Genomic DNA, 17,116 nt, shown 5'->3' with positions numbered 1-17,116 from the left:
TAATATTCAATGCGACACACACACCAGTGATCCACACAGCTTTCTGTTTTTTTAAGTTAAAACGTTTCAACATTCCTCAGAATGTAAAGACAGATAAGCGGTATGAAAAGCTTCCAGCTGTGTTTTCCTCTGCCGTTGTTGCTGCAGCGGTCTGTGTGACGGCGGGAGCAGAGGGCTCTGTGAGCGCGCGGCACATTTTTGTTCCGCCATCACTTCTTGTAAAACTGTCAATATTGGAAATCTACACAGCTGATTTCTCACCTCAAAACTTCTCAGAAGTGGATTTAGTGATGAGATTCCATATGAAAACTGTAAAACTTTCTGTTGCTGGCCTCTGTCTGGTGCAGCAATGATGATGCAGTGAATGGTGACGATTCTCTCTGACCAATCAGCAGTCTGTCATGTTTTCACGTCACATTTTACTATCCCTCAGCTCGCTTGGAACCTCGATGGAGGTGATAATACCTGGATAAAAAAGTACCTGGAATCAGATACAAGTGCAAAATTTCTACAATGGAAACCCAAACAAAGGCGAGTCGAGCCAAAGGGCCTTCGCTCAGACTAGCTTGGTTTGAGGGCGTGCCTGACCCCGCTAGCTGCTTGGCAAGCTTTATGACGCGTTTTCATTATGACATCACAAGTAAAGGAAGTAAAGGGCTGGACTACAAACCAGCTGTTTTCAAGCGGTGCAGAGCAGAGTTTTCTGTGGGAGATGGGAACTCCCTTTGGGCTTTTTCACTTTGCAAACCTGTTACATGCACAAAAAAGAGATATAACTCAATAAAGGAGAGGGGAAAAGCCAAAAAGCAGAATACCACCTCTTTAATTCTTGGTCATCTTTGTGTTCTTAAGGTAAAAGGTAGCTGTATTTATTTTATTTTACATCACAGGGTTGTATAACTAGATTAAATTGTAAGATCCCTTTATGCTACTCACAAAACAAACATTATCTACAACATTATACAAAAAGGATACAGGTGCTAGGACACTTCTGTATCTATTGCCAGACAGCAGCAGGGTGAACAGGCTGTGGCTGGGTGGGTACTGTGTTTTAGTATCTTTTGGGCTTACCTCACCGATATCACAAATGCTCATTGGATGGGTGCCAATCATATGTTCTGAGTGGTGTTAATAACCTGCTGCAAGCCCTCTTGTCCTGAGCCGTCATGCTATGCCAGTTTGTGATGTTTCCAGTCAGAATGCTTTCTATTGCTCCTCTGTAAATGCCTTTCCTTAAGAAATACAACCAAGAAGAGAGCAGCAAATTTACCATTTCAAAAAAAGGCTGTGTAAGATTAGTTGTCAATGTCATTCATGTGATTATTTAAACTGGTAGTCAGGACAGTTAGTTACTTCCAACACTGTCTATAGTTACAGTATATATACCTCTGTGTTTGCAGACTCTGCGCGGGATGCCCTGGCAGAGCTGGATGTGGCAGATGTACTGACGTTTCAGCTGAAACGGGCGCCTGATGCCGAACGACGACATGTCATCCTGGAAATACTGGGCTCACTGGGCGAGAGTGGTAAGTATAGGGGTCATTTACACTGGGGACACTGGGGACATGTCCCCACCACATTTTCAAATGGCTGATTTTGTCCACATCACTTTTTGAAAGCATCTGTTAAAAACATTCTTAAAAATAGCTTGCACCAAGAAATGTTACCTAACAAATGAAAATGCTTTGAGAAAGGTTGATTTGAACAGTAAGAAAACTTGCCCTGCAATATAGTTTTCCTCATATAAAAACAGACATTTCCACTGTAAACTGGAGCAGAAAATGTCTCCAGAATACAGGAAATTACAAGTTTAATGCTCTAAATTAGTGTTTCTCAATGGGGGCAGTACCGCCTCCCAGGGGGCGTTCCGAGGACAATGGGGGGCGCTGGAACCAATATTTTGGAGGGGGGGGGGGGGCACTGAGCTGCTTTTGTTTACAAAAGAGTTTACACTTAAGATTCACAACAATATGAGTTTAAACTTTAAACTACTTGCAAAAAACTGGTCTGCAACATTAAAACCTCCCAGTTTAGTCCACTGCGACTGGAAGAGACTGCATTTTTTCTCAGCTACTTGTGGTGCAGCTTCGTGCTGCTTTCACGGGAACGGGAAGTCAGAGTGTTACTTCTAAAATTTTACCCACATGGCGTTTACTGTGTAAACACTGGAAAACTGACGCTCTCTTTCTTGGTGAAAAAGTGTTTATTTCTCTGAGGAATACACCATGAACATCTTGTTATCTCAGTGGTTCCACATTTACAAGAGGGATATTCCGCTGTCCGACTCACCCTGAAAGAAACTACGCTGTGACACCAGCGAGTGACGTGGACCCACCTCGTGCTGAGTCGCAGACAGTTTGTGCAAAAGCGGACATATACTGTAGTTTCAGTAGGCTATAAAAATGTAACGTTAAAAACTGAAGCCCTGTCTTGCTCTGTTGGGGACTCTAAGCGGCGCTTTAACAGAGGTGCTGAAGTTAACGTGTGTGGAATGAATTCGTGAGCTTTCTGTCTGATCACAGGCGTTGTCGGTTAGTTTCGTTTTCCCCGGCATGAGCACCTCCTCGTCTCATTCTGTCTGTTAGACGGCCGAGGGGATACGTCCAGCGAATCAGTAACATAATGCAGTATAGGGCATGTAGTAAAATATTATGAATTCTCTTCAAATAGGCTAAAGAAGTTAGTCTCCCATTGCGACTTTTTTATTTACATATCAGAGAACTCAGATATGTGGGAGAGATTCTGAATGTGCAGAAAGGTTTGAACATGAGCAGATATGTTACAGTGTTTCCCATACGTTCATTTATTTGTGGCAGCCCGCCACAATATCAACGCTGACCGCTTTTTTTTTACTAGGCCTATTTAAAACCTTATTTGAGCTGCAGGCAGCGCGTATTCGCGCAGCACTTCCTCTCTATCGTCTCTCTCATCCGTCTCTCGATCTCTCTCCCTCGTTAACACAGCTGCACAAATCTGTCCAACACAACGTTTTCAATGTCGGAGACCCAGTTATTAAAAGTTATTAGCAAGCATGTAAGGAGCCCAGCTAATAAGGAGAGCTAAGTTAATGTTAGAATACAGCTGGGTTTTCGAGCTAGCATCCTGTACAGCTGCGCCACAGTTACACTGTCATTCTGTGGGAAACACTTAGGGAGTTATGATAAGTTCAGTCAATAACTGAATTAAAACTGATTAATTTATTACTGAGATGAAAAGTGGCCACAAATACATTTAAATAGGTTACTTCCCCACAAAAGAGGTGGTAAGACTTAATCATGTGTGTTGACTCAGCAGGGATGATATTAAATAAGTTAAATTATTATTATTATTAAATTGGAGGAGAATTTTTCAACAGAATGCAGGAAATTAAGTGTTTAATGCTCAAAATCTTCTGGGGAAGGACCCCCATACCCCCCCACTTATTAAGTGCCCCATCCAAGAAAACAATATCTGGCTTCACACACAGTTTCTGGGAGGAATGTGTGTTTTGAATAAATAATAAATATTATCAGCATAAAGCAATATGTAATGTGTAGTGTTATAAACTGGAATAGGATTCTGATGTGTTGATTTGAGGATAGCCTGAGGGGAACAGGGGGAGCCTTGACTTGTGCCTTTAGTAAAAGAAAAGATTGAGAAATTTAGATTGATTGATTTTTACCTGGATTTGTCAGATATTTAATTTGATGGATTTGCTAATAACAGACATATTGAGATGAGAGTATATTGAATTCCCTAATGTATCACAATATACTAAACTAATATCACAATGTAAAATGACATATACCGCAATAGAAGATTTCATTTCATCCCTCTGGATAAAAGAACCTCCGTCCAGTCACTTTAAAACAAACCTTGCCTCAATCCATCCATTCTGAACAATTTTAGACCCATATCAAAACTATCTTGCCTTAATTTGAAATTTGACCCTCAATTGAATTTGAAAACCATGTCTACAAACTAGTTCAATCGTGTTTTTATTTCAACTCAGAAACACTACAAAAATCAGACCTTTACTATGGTACCATTACTATTTCCTATTCAGGCAAGTGGTAAAATAAAATACACACACACACACACACACAGCGCAAAGTCGACTGCAGTGGAGACAGTTAACAACAGCTACACTTATTACTCATTCGTTCTAAGTGCACAATTTTCAATATGCAAGAATGTTTGTTTCTTGTTCTGATTAATTTATTAAAAATAAGACATGACAACTAACTTTACTCTTTGTTGTTATTTGATAACATCTCTCTCTGCCATTAGATCAGCTGAGTCTGTTGACTGTTTAAAACAACATTAAAAAAGCTTTGTGTTTTTGTGTTGATAAATAAAATTTTACTTACTTATTGGCCATTGCTAAATAGAGGAATGCACAATTGCTCAAAGAACAAGATCTGATAATGCTCAGTGATCATAAGAACATATTTATCATAAAAAAAGCAATGCTTTAGCTTCATCAGCAAAGAATATGATTCTGTTTGGCAGAGGACTGCAGACAGCTTTCAAAGTTTGACCAACAATCACTGAATGTGATATAATTTCATGAAAGTATATAAATGCATTCCTTACATAACCTTGCCCTGACACTTAATGATGGTGTCTATAAACATTTTCAAATATAGCCAAGAAAAAAAGAGGAAATGTATTTTTTGTTAAGGTATAACTCAATTATATATTTTTTCCTTCTGTATACTCAAGGTACTCAAGGTAACACAGTGTGAACAGATGGCTGGCAAAGTTTAGAGAAGTGTTATAATTCTCATTTGTCTTCATCAGTTCACAGGCAGTATCTAGATCATTTTTAGTTATACCTGACACAAAAAACTAGGAGCATATTTATTACAACTTTTCTTTAATAAAGAATCCAAGGCAGTCAAAGGCTCACAGTGCGGTGAGCCAGTGCTCACAAGGCTGTTTATTTCTGATTAAAACATGCAAACTGGAGGACTAGAATGAGAATGCATAATTAAGCCATGGCTGGATTTACTGTACACTCAGCCTTATGTTGGGCGCTGTGGGTGCTGGGAGTGTACTGTGACCAAATGCTCAATATGATGAGACTAGTTTTTTTAAAAATCGACTCGTGCTGATTTTAAATAAACATCTTGGCCAGTGTGGCATTAGCATCCTTGATTATGTAAGTTCTATAGTTGTTTCAGTAAAGACTGAAAACTTGAGATAGAGAGATGGAGAACAAGACAAAGGATGAAAGTGGTACTGGTATAATGTCAGATTTTCCAACATGAAATGATGCTGAGTACCATCTAGTACATGAAAGTCAAAACCTTTGTTTTAGTCTATTCTTTTATTTCAATTATTGGAAGAAAATGTTAGTTAATAATAGTAAATAAAAAGTCAAGATTAACCTTACTTTGTTGTGTTGTAACACCAGATACGCTGAAGCTGCAGTTTGCAGAATCAGGAGTACCAGAGGCTTTATCAGAGATGATTAGGAGTCTACAGGGAGGTTCTGACCCCCACGACCTCTGCAGCATCAAGATCGCCTCCAATCTCATAGTGTCCCTGCTTTTAGGAGGTGAGTGATGTAGGTACAAACTTTAAGGACAATTCTGAATGTGTTTGTGTACAGTAACAACTCTCTTAGTTTAGGTGTTCATTTCCTTATTTGCCTTTCTTTCTGTCTGTCTTTCACCTCACTCACCTGGTCAGACCTTCCTTTATATATAAGAAATTTCCCTGCTCTCCACACTGAATGTGCAGAATGTGATGTGACAGGTCTGATTTAGGTAATCAGACATTTTTGTGCCTGGAATTTACTGTGCACATTCAGCTCTGATTGGCCAATTCAAATCACAGTGATGTGGTGTTAACTGGCTGTCATGAGATGTCATCTAAAGAAAGAGACAGAGGAGGAGCAGGGGCTGGCCATGACATAACAAATTTGCCAAGCAGATGTTTACAGTATAATAACTCCTTTCAGCCTGATGCCTGATTTCCTGATAGATATATTATTATACAAGGATGGTAATAGGTGCTTCTTTGTTAGTATCTGGTTTTAAAGAGTGTGCATGTGTGCGTGTGTGTGTGCGCGTGTGTGTGTGTGTCAGATGAGTCTATGCAGAAGTGTTTTGGTGAGGGGTCAGGTCTCGTGTATCAGGATGTCCTGTCCTGGCTGCAGAGCTCCAACACCCAACTGCAGCTGTCTGGAGCCCTGGCCATCGCCAACTTCGCCAGGAACGGTGAGATATTCAGAAGACACAGACTGGAAAGAGATCCCTGTAACATCACTTTATAGGACTATAAAGGGACATACCATGCCATCTGTGCCATCTGTGTGGAGCTACGAAAGATAAGCAAGCAACACCACAGGTTAAATGGGTTAAATGACTTAAAGGACTGATTTGTAGACACAGTTAGAGACTAGCTGGTGAACATAGTGGAGCATTTCAGGGGCCAAAGAGCCAGATATTTAAGTGGAGACCAAAACCAGAGACAGAGAAAGTAAATATTAGACATCAGGTGCACACAGTCACTGAATGAATGGCAATGTTGTTCTGTGTCTGCTGGATGTGAAAAAAAGCAACTGACAAGTTCACCATATCACTTTATAAGGTGTGTCAGTGTGTTTAGAGCTTGTTTTTGCTGCCCCCAAGCAGCCAAACAGTTATAGCAGATTCAAGATTAAATATCTCTAAATGAAACGATCCTCAAAGGACTTGATATTAAGTAGAGAGTCCCTAACTTCTTGTAGAAAAATATTGAATACCGAGGGAGATGTTGACATCAGTACAGCATTCTTGGAGCAACGGCTGGACTTCCTAGGCAATCCCATCAGTCCCCAAAACACCAGGGGCCTCAAGCTTTCTGTTCATCAACTGGTTGTGTTAATCACATTGAAAATTTGTTTTGGAATATGTCCCAGTAAAACATGTCTGACATGTCTGGTTCTACTATTTGTTTAATGTGTCAAATTAAATTGAACACGGTAAATCTGGGGTCCTCTTTGCTGGATAATATCGCTGGGCTTGAAGCCAGAACTTCATCTTAAGACCAGTCAACATTCTGTCTTCCACTTGACGCGACTTCAACACCTCCTTCAAAATACAATTCAACAAATTGAATGCGGCTAATATTGAAGAAATATAATATTACTTGTAATAGGATCATTATCTTTCTGTGAGTTAATGGATTACATTGATACACTTTGAATGGGCAGATTTAATGTAATACAGGTTTTGAAGGTGTCTTTGGTCTGCTGTGTTTCTGTCAGACAGTAACTGTGTGAAGATGCTGGACCTCGGTGTGGTTCCTCACATCCTGACCTTGCTGGAGCAGCATGTCGATGAAGGAGACGTGTCTGTTCAACATGCTGGACTGAGTGCACTCAGAAACCTGGCCATTCCTGGTACTGATCGATTGCCCTTATAAACCATACAGAGCAGTACATGCACACACACACACACACACACACACCTTACATTGAGAGTAAGTGCATAATTGTGACATTTGTGTCTTCCAGCCACCAACAAAGTGCAGCTGCTGGAGGATGGGGTGACTGAGAGGATAAAGACCCTGCTGCGCTCTGACATGCCACCAGTTCAGTTCAAACTGCTGGGTACACTACGTATGATGGTGGATGGACAAGGTGAGCAGAACTGTTAAGTTTAAGGACTCAAAATATACTTTATATTCATGCATGAAACTAATTGATTCAGTACTTAATAGTCCCAGATGCGATTTCCCCTTTGTCAAATGTACACTATAATCAGGCAATTTGGAGACAGGAAAGTAAAAGTGCGGATTTCTATGATTGCCATTCTTCCCAGAGGAGGAAACCTTAGACATTCCAACGGTGCGTCTCAATACTCTTGACATTTCTTTCCTTGAACTGGAAGTTGTTCTGGTCCACCATCTTGCACGTAAGAGTTACATTATTAGCTCTTAACTGTACTCTTGCGCAAGGATACATGCCTGCATGGAAGCCTTTTACTGATCAACACGCCCCCTTATTGGATATCCGTTGTGGACTGGACGCTGCAGCTGATCAGACTGATCTGATGCATCACAACATCCCTGGAGTTTCATTCTGGAGTGAAGACAGATAACAGATTAAACTCAAGTGTATCATTCCCAAGTTTTATATTTGGTTTTCTGATTGATTGCCTAGGTAAAGATCTGTGCTCACTGTAGGTCTGAACAACAGAAAGACCACAAACAACTTCCTTCATTTATTAGAAACTTTTAGTATGGATACCATTAAAGCCAGAAACACTTTACATACAACATTTCATCATTTCCATATAATGTGAGAATTCCTGATATTTACTGGAGTTACATTATTTTACTAAGTTTTCCCCTGAAACATTTAGCCTGATAAATCATTTCCAATGTTCAAAAGACACCATGATCATGTTCTGGGTTATTTAATAATGAATCCACAATCATAATATCAGTAAATACAGATGCAGGTAATGAATAAATTATGTAAAGGCATTCTGTCAGTAGAAATGATCCAGTGCCTCTGAGCAGTACAAATACATACTGCAAGTGTTTGGTAAACAGGTAACAGCTACAAAGAGAAACATGCTGCTCTGCAGTTCTGAGACTTTATTAGTATCAGCACAACATACACTCCATCAAAAGCTACAGCTGTTAAAGCAGACTGACAGCTGATCCAGCTGGGATGAGCTGCTGCAGTCATCACAAACTGCTGTCGCTTCAGAGGAAAAGACGTCTTATTTCTCTTAATGACATTTCGTTAATTCTTCTCTCCTTGCATCCCTGGTGGGAGGGACCAAGAAGCAAAAAGACACAAGTGAGGGAAAAGTGGATGCATCCCTAGAAACTTGGGATACAATTCATGACTTCTTGCCTTAGCTCCACCCTCAGGCCAAAATGTCAGCTTGATCACAATGCTGAGAATACAAAAGCAGAAACACAGAAGACTGAGTCAGGTAATTTGAGCAAAGAAGGCTTTATTAATAATTGATAATTAATACTTGAAAAGTGAGTGTTGGGCAGAGTCTATGGTTCCAGGGAGTTCCAAGTTTGAGCAGTGAGCCAGAGGAGAGAGGGCAGCCAGGCAGGAAAGCTGATAGTGTTATCAGGCAGGTGAAGTCCAGAGATCCAGAGAGTGAAGTCCGATCCAGTTTGAGAGCCCAGAGATCCAGGGATAAGGGTTCAGGGTCCAAAACAAACATGAGTGGAGCAGAGGCAGGTACAGGCAGGAATACTGCAAGGCACCGGGGGGAGGGGGGGGGCTGCACAAAGCTGCAGCAAGACTGACTAGCTAGCTGAGTATACAATCTGGCAGTGTGTTAAGGCAGGAACCGGGAATTTGAAGCAGAGCACAGTGATAATGATGACTGGCAGCTGGTGGCCTGACTCCTGCACACCTGACTCTACTCTGTAATCAGAGCACAAACAGAGAGAGGGAGAGGGATAGAGACCCAATCATTCACTGTCCTCAGTTAGAAGTACTACCTCAACATTTTTCATTAATTTATCCATTCCATGGATAGTAAAACTTTGGTCAGTAAAATACCACAAAATAGTTTTAAAAAATGCCCGTCACAAGTTTCCAGAGCCTAAGGTGAACACCATCCACAGGAAAAATCTGACATTTTCTATGTCAGTGGTCTGTTTATTTCCGCCCTGTATAACTCTGTGGCATCTTGTGGTCATATTTCCCAGTTGCCTTTGGTTTTACACCTTTCTCTGTTAAAAGGGCTGTGTGTAGTTTTCAGTGGCCTCTAGCGGTGGGGTTTGAGATTGCAACCACTACCTTCCCAAGCATGTGCTCATGCTTGTGCTCGAATTAATGAGTGAGCTAAAACACACCGAAACACCCAAACAGCCTTACACAAAATTCATCAAACTCAAGTAAACTCCCACTGCAACATTACAAGTGCTCCTTGCTTGATAATTTTACATTGACTTCATTTAGCTGAAATTATACGTCGTTGTGTATCGTTCACCAGAGAGGCTCAGCAATGTGAGCACAGCTAGTGGTTAGTGAGCTAGACTGAATATTATAAATGAGATTGTTGCAACACTTTAGTATAATAATATAGTGTTCCTGTAGTGAATGGGTCGTCCACTGTGTTGTTGTCCTGAACCGTTATGTTGCCTTTTTGTATATTATGTGGGTCACGTAAGTAACAGCAGCTGAGACTGGTGAAGAAGCTGTGTAACTGAGTATAAGTAAATGACAATAAATCTAAATTACGAAGCCAACAACATCAGATCCATGCTAATGTAGCTGGCTGCCCCTGCCATTTGTCACTATTGTTTTGTTTATTTTGTACTGGATAACATTAGCAACTGGTTGGCGTTAACCAGCAAGCTAACGTTTTCTAACTTGAGCCAAAAATAACAATGTATTTCAAATGCTTTACAGTAATGTTAGTTTACCTGTCCAATAGCATGAAAACCAATTCTGGATTTATTTTTATATCCGAAACAATGCGGCGGTCTCTCCACGACTCAATGCCTTTCCGATGTTGACCCGTGCTTTTGCCTCAACGCCGATCAGATTCTCATTTGGTATGCCAGGCTTCAGCACCTAAAACGTTTTTGTTGGTTTTTATTCTTTGTGTTGTGATGGGAGCCAGTCGTTTTTTGGTGTTAATGGACCCCATCAAAAAATCTATGCTTCATTGTTATGTGAGGTTACAGCCTATTCACAAATAGACAATATAAACATGATTAATTTCATTTAAAAACTACATTTCACCCCTTTAACATTTTTAAATGTATTTTTCCTTTTCTCTGTTATGCTGTGTGTGTCAGAGGAGGCAGCCTTGGTGCTGGGTAGAGATGCTGTGCTGCTGGCTCGGGTCATGGAGTGGTGTGAAGCCAAAGACCACGCAGGAGTCCGAGGAGAAGCCAGCCGCCTTCTGGCTGCCTTCATCAGACACAGCCGCAGTCCTGTGAGTCAGTTTATTCTGATGCAAAATTAGCATATGTTGGAACTAAAACATCATTTTTTTTTCTTCTCGGGAATCATACCCAGTGTGTTGGAGTGTTTATGCACACACATACGCTGCACATCTGTAATGCTGTTGCTGATTTCCTTTCTCTGATAGGAAGTTGTCCATGCTGTAGCCAAAGCAGATGGGGTTCGACACCTTATCTCCATGGCAACAAGTGAGCATGTGATCATGCAGAACGAGGCCCTGGTTGCCCTGGCGATAGCATCTGCCACTGACATTGGTAAAGCAATTTTTGAGACTATGTTAAGTCAAAAGTTCTGGGCCCGAATTTATCAAGCATGTCAGAATCACTCAACATGCCTGACTGTAACTAAATGTGACAGCTCTGCAGCTCTTCTAAACCCAGAAGGAGGAGAATATCATCACTCCTAAGCCTAGAAGTAGGACCAAAATGGCATGTTTGGCCAATTAGGACAGATTTTACTACTCTGAGATGCTTGATAAATACGGGCCCCAGTGTCACTCTATAGGCCCCTCATGCCAGAGGAAATTTGTCAGCTTTAACTGTTGATGTGATAACAAGCCTCGAATGGGCCGGATCTAAATTCTCTTGCAATATTTCTGCATTCCCATGAAATATACTTTGTACTGACAACTGATTTTTTTTCCAACCACAATGAAGATGATGTTTAAAGGTACAGGAAACTCAAAATGATGAAATGTGTTGGTGGTCTTGCTATCAGCTCTTACAAATATCATCAATAACTGTTCATTGCTTCTATGTTGGAACACTGCTCTTCTCTGGATGTGACATACAGAGCTTGATTTGTCATTCATGGAGTTGTTGAGATATTTTGGTATACACAGAGTATAATGCATAAGCCTCTCTGGACTCTCAGGAGTAGCCTATCGATTGGGGGAATCAATTGGTTTCACGTATCTACAATGCAATTCATAAGAACCAACTGATGTCGATATGCATTTTGCCAAAAAGAAGAAGTCAGGTGCGGTTGTATCTCAGTTGTTTGATTCCACTAATGTAGACCTGTAGAGGAAGAATGTACAGTATCAAGAAAACACAAAACATTGCGAGGGAATGCAAAAGCCTTAAGTGGAGCCAATGTCCTACACCAAACATTACACTTGGACAAACCACTTGTTAATGCTGACTAGTTTGGTTTATTTCATGACACAGTACAAATCAGTTAAGGTATATGATATGACATCTTCAAATTTTGAATGAAATTATTTAAATTTAGAAATGTTTTTACATGTGTATTTACCGTGTGTGTGTGTGTGTGTGTGTGTGTGTGTTTGACACTACAGAGTCTATGAAGAATCCATTTAAGGATGCGGACCTGTTGCCCATGCTGAAGAAGATGTTGGAGGATCCTGCAGGGGCCATCGAAGTCAAGTTCAGTGCTTTGGGTCTCATCTGCAGCCTGGCTAACTCCAGTATGTGTTTGATTTTACAACACACATTCAAAGAAATCCTGCTCCACCACAAATGTCAAGATGTTTTAGACTGTGAGAAAAACTACCAAAAAATATAGTCTATGGTTGTCACGCAGCAGGTGGAGGACATTAATTATCAAGTGGAGCCCTAACTATACTTTCTATCTTGCTAAAAGCTTGGACTGGAAGTCCCTGTTTCTTTGACTATAAGCATTTATTTTAGAAACAATGCTTGCTTCCAGAGAGGATTCATCTGTCTGTTGGTCTGTACTCTGAGAGATGGTCTCATTAGGCAAAATAAATTAAATGAAACAAATGTGTTTAGGTGCTATGATAGCTAGAATATCATTTGGAGTGGGGTTGAGCAAGTTTCCAGATAGAAGAAACAGCTGTAATCATCTATCCAAAGTCCAGGACTGAAGGGCAGTTTATATTCGTCTTCCCTTAGAACTGACTCTAAAATGGAGTGGTCCAATCATAGGCTGCAGCAAAACAGATGTACAGTCACTGGTATCCACAGATTTCTGAATTGGTGTTTGACAACGTGCACCTCGATTCACAGGAGGCTGGGTGAAGCTGAGAAGGGACAAGCAAGCAGCAGCCACCATACTTCTCTTTCAACTTTAATATCTAAATGATGAAGCTTTCATTCATAAAATGGTCACGAAAACACATTTAGACGTATTGAAACTAACTATTGAGACCACAATATTATCATGGAACTCACAGTTCTCATATACAACACCCACATTCACATTTACACACACACACACACAGATATTCGAAGAATACTCTGCACATTTTACCTCCACTATTAATTGCATTCCATCTTACACTTCTCTCTCTTCTTCTTTCCATCCTTGTCTGCTCTAGGTGTGATGAAGGAGGAGTTGAACTCTGTGAATATGAAGGAAAGCCTCAGTAAACTGACAGATCATAGCAGCAGTAAACTTGCCACACAGGCCAGCTCCATTCTTGCCATTCTCAGTGACACCAGCTAAACCAGCACACTTCACCGACAAAGGATCTCATCTGCTGTATGGGTTTATCCAGCTTATTCAATCACATCATTTAGTCCACTGCACAGATACTGCTAAATACTGAATTGGCCTCTAAAATGTCACCTGTTCTGTGGCAATAATTACTAATTGAAGACGACCAAGACTGTATTTTTCTGTTCACAGAAGGAATAAACCATATAATGACATATTTCCTCAAGAGAAGTTGGGTTAAAGGTGTAACATTTGGCTAAGTGTTGGCTCACTAGTATAGGGTCAAAAATATTAGGGCAAATTGTTTATACAGATAGCATGCCAGCCACTGTCAACATTTAGTAGAGGCTCAGCTGCAAGTATATCGTGTGAATTTCAAGAGTCCCAAACATTTCAGAAAAATTGTTTGAAAGTGCACCCAGATTATGAACAATACAAACTGACAGCAAAAAGCATTTTCTTTTTCTGCATCGAAAAGGTAGATTTATTTGTCATCTTATAACACAGGGCTGGACAGTGAAATTCTGGAGTCCCCCTGGTTCAAGGGCAGAGGTGGAGTTGAGATGTCTCACTGCTTGACAGAAAAAGCTGCTCTGCAGTCTGGTGGTGCGGCAAAGTGAAACTTCTACATCTCTTCCCAGAAGGCAGCAGGGTGAACAGGCTGTGGCTGGGTGGGTACTGTCCTTTAGTATCCTTTGGGCGCTTTAGGCACCTCACCTCACCGATATCACTGATGCTAGGTAGATGAGTACCAATGATGTTCTGGGGTTTTTAATCACCCGTTGCAGAGCCCTCCTGTTTTGGGCCGTGCACATCCCATTGCCAATTTGTAATGTTTCCAGTCAGGATGGGAATTTTGCCTTAACATTTACTTACAAAATATAGTCATTTCTGAGCTTTCTTTGTGTGTGAGGGCTGAGTGGAGGGCAGTGGCGATGGTATGCTCTGTGGATCTGTTGGTTCTGAAAGCAAACTGCCGAAGAACCAGTTTCTCAAAGCACTTCATCGGAATGGGGTTGAGAGCCACAGGGCGTTCAGACTAGACACTGCAGACTTTTAGGTACAGGAACGATGGTGGCTGTCTTGAAGCAGCTGGGAACCCTCTACTGAGACAGTGAGATGTTGGAAATTAAAGTAATAACATCAACTAGCTGACTGCAACGGGTTTTTACTACATATCCAGGGATGCTATCAAGCCCAGCAGCTTTACTCATATTCACTCTCAGCAGGATTCTTCTCACATCTGCTGTGGATACTGGCAGTGGCTATTCTTTCAGGCTTTCTGGTTGGGAAGGGATTTTATCATCTTAGTGATCACCACATCATCAACACATTTGCTGATGTATGATGTCACTAATGATATATATTCCTCAAAATTGATGTGGTTCTCCTGGATGGTAACGTCTCTGAACATGTGCACTCAGAAGAGTCCTGTTTAGTTGCTGTAGCCTCATGTGTCCACACTTTGACTGTTTTTTGCTGATGGTTTGACCATTTTAATCACCTGAGGTCTGTTTTATGAAAATCAAACAGCTACATTAAAAATAATGAAAATGAATTTGCTTGCATCTGGGGAAATTTAAAACAGCAACAAAACACTGGTGAAATCTCTGGGCAGATGGTCATTATCTTAACATTGCAAACTCAACATCTGGAAACATTGTCCATCAACTTTGATGGCTAGAGGTGTCATGACTATAAATCCAAGGATTAACATTTCTCTTGCAGAGTAACATACAAGTGGCAATTTTGGGATTGTGCTGTAATATTGTTTGACCTAAGGTATTCTATTTCATTTTAATGACTCCAGTGGAAAAATAAAATCACAGGCTAAGTTTTATGGGCTGATATTTGTGTCAGAAGAATCTGAATTTGAATTATTTAAATCTGAATTTGAATTGCTCAACTTGAATAATCACATTAAAAATGAATTTGAATAGAATAGTTTGAATTTGTATTGTTTAACTTGAATAATCGCATTAAAAAACTGAATCGTAATAGAATAATTTATTAGTTTGAAACTGAATTCTAATAAACTTGAAACTGAATGTAATATTATGAAACTGAATTCAGTTGCAACTGAAACTGTATTTAAGCCTCACTAAAAATTCAACTTTTTAAGTACTTTCACTTTCAGTTCTCTTAATTCAAATTCACTTCTCTCATTTAAATTTCAATCCACAAGATTCAGTTTCAAGGTCACAGACAGTTCAAGGGCCTTCAGGAAGAGCAATCTGCAAAAACAAGTCCAGTTCCATCGAGTATTATGCAGCTGCAGTACCGGAGGCTGCAGTTTCAGAACCCCAATCCTAGGACCGGAACTACAATTTTAGGACCCTTGTTTACTTTGATACAGCCAGCCAGCTAGCTGGCAGTATCAAAGTAAATAAGGGTCCTAATATTGTAGTTCCGTTCCTGAAACTGCAGCCTCTGGTACTGCAGCTACATACTACTCGATGGAACTGGACTTTTTTTTTTGCAGTGGAGTCGCCCCCTGCTGGCTGTTGGAAAGAATGCATGCTTGATCTGCTCTCGATTGCTCTTCCTGAAGAACCTTGAACTGTCTGTGACCTTGAAACTGAATCTTGTGGATTGAAATTGAAATGAGAGAAGTGAATTTGAATTAAGAGAACTGAAAGTTTCAGTTGCATCTGAATTCAGTTTCATAATATTACATTCAGTTTCAAGTTTATTGGAATTTAATTTCAAACTAATAAATTCAATTTCAAATTATTCTATTCAGATTCAGTTTTTCAAGGCAATTATTCAAGTTAAACAATACAAATTCAAACTATTCTATTAATTATTATTATTATTATTATTATTAATGCGATTATTCAAGTTGAGCAATTCAAATTCAGATTTAAATAATTCAAATTCAGATTCTACTGACACAAATATCAGCCCATAAACCTGGTTGTTGTTCTGTACATGCAGTATTATTGAGGGGAGTGGGAGAGTCTGTAGGAATTAACTTATTGGCAGAAGCTATTTGCAAATTCTGTGTAAGTTTCTACTTATTTACAAACGTTATAATCTATCATGATTGTTCTGATCACCAGATGAAATTACTTTTGAAAACAGGCTACGTCAAGACGTCTTATCTTAGAACCATTGTGTGTGATCAGAGTTTCAACAGACCTGAAACCTTGAACCACAAAGAAAACATACATTGCTTTTCAGCCTGATTTTAAGCTACTCTTTAACATCTTTAATCAGAGCACAAGCAGTGTTGACCATTTAGCATATTGCTTTCCCATGTGGCTCTAGCATAACAGCAATAGAAACGGCGAAGACTCCTCTGTAAAGGAAGCTTCATGATTTATATTATACAGCAAACATAACAGAACAGAGAAAAGCAGTTCTCTTATTCCTCACTGACTGACTGGAATCCTACTGAAGCCCCATTCACAACATGTTGAACTGCAACATTAAACATTTGTATATACAATACTTCTAATACAATAAGCACAACAGTGCTCTAAGAAATTCTATATGAATTTATAGTTGGTCCACTACAATAAAATAATTTAATCATAGGTATAGGGTGAACATGTGTGTTCTGTATAATGTGAACAATTTGGCAATGGACATGAGGTAACAGTTCACTCTAATGTTTCATGTACCGTCTGTATTTACATACAGTATACTCTATATACATAAGTATATCACAAATCTGTATATTTTTCAGAGAGGGCATATTTGACATTTTTTGAGTTTTGATCTACAGAATAAAGTTATGCAATATCATCCCCCAATTGTTGTCTA

General features: G+C 39.9%; 1 protein-coding gene across 1 annotated transcript in view; it reads left to right on the top strand.

Moving 5' to 3' along the window:
- The window catches only part of LOC119917745 (rap1 GTPase-GDP dissociation stimulator 1-like), a 36,489-nt gene extending 21,228 nt beyond the window's left edge, over nucleotides 1-15,261 (top strand). The window contains exons 6-14 of the mRNA XM_038738184.1: nucleotides 1,401-1,526; nucleotides 5,399-5,542; nucleotides 6,075-6,206; nucleotides 7,238-7,372; nucleotides 7,487-7,612; nucleotides 10,759-10,898; nucleotides 11,055-11,181; nucleotides 12,228-12,356; nucleotides 13,230-15,261. Coding sequence (XP_038594112.1) covers nucleotides 1,401-1,526; nucleotides 5,399-5,542; nucleotides 6,075-6,206; nucleotides 7,238-7,372; nucleotides 7,487-7,612; nucleotides 10,759-10,898; nucleotides 11,055-11,181; nucleotides 12,228-12,356; nucleotides 13,230-13,357 — 1,187 coding nt within the window. The 3' untranslated portion in view covers nucleotides 13,358-15,261. The remainder of the gene's footprint in view (nucleotides 1-1,400; nucleotides 1,527-5,398; nucleotides 5,543-6,074; nucleotides 6,207-7,237; nucleotides 7,373-7,486; nucleotides 7,613-10,758; nucleotides 10,899-11,054; nucleotides 11,182-12,227; nucleotides 12,357-13,229) is intronic.
- The last annotated feature ends 1,855 nt before the right edge of the window (nucleotides 15,262-17,116 follow it).

This window comes from Micropterus salmoides, unplaced genomic scaffold (genome assembly GCF_014851395.1).
Source record: "Micropterus salmoides isolate LMB-PRFRI ecotype aquatic unplaced genomic scaffold, ASM1485139v1 Ms_hic_scaffold_22, whole genome shotgun sequence".
Classification (NCBI taxonomy): Eukaryota; Metazoa; Chordata; class Actinopteri; order Centrarchiformes; family Centrarchidae; genus Micropterus; species Micropterus salmoides.
Note: the sequence above shows the minus strand (reverse complement) of the source record. Positions and strands in the feature narration are given on the sequence as shown.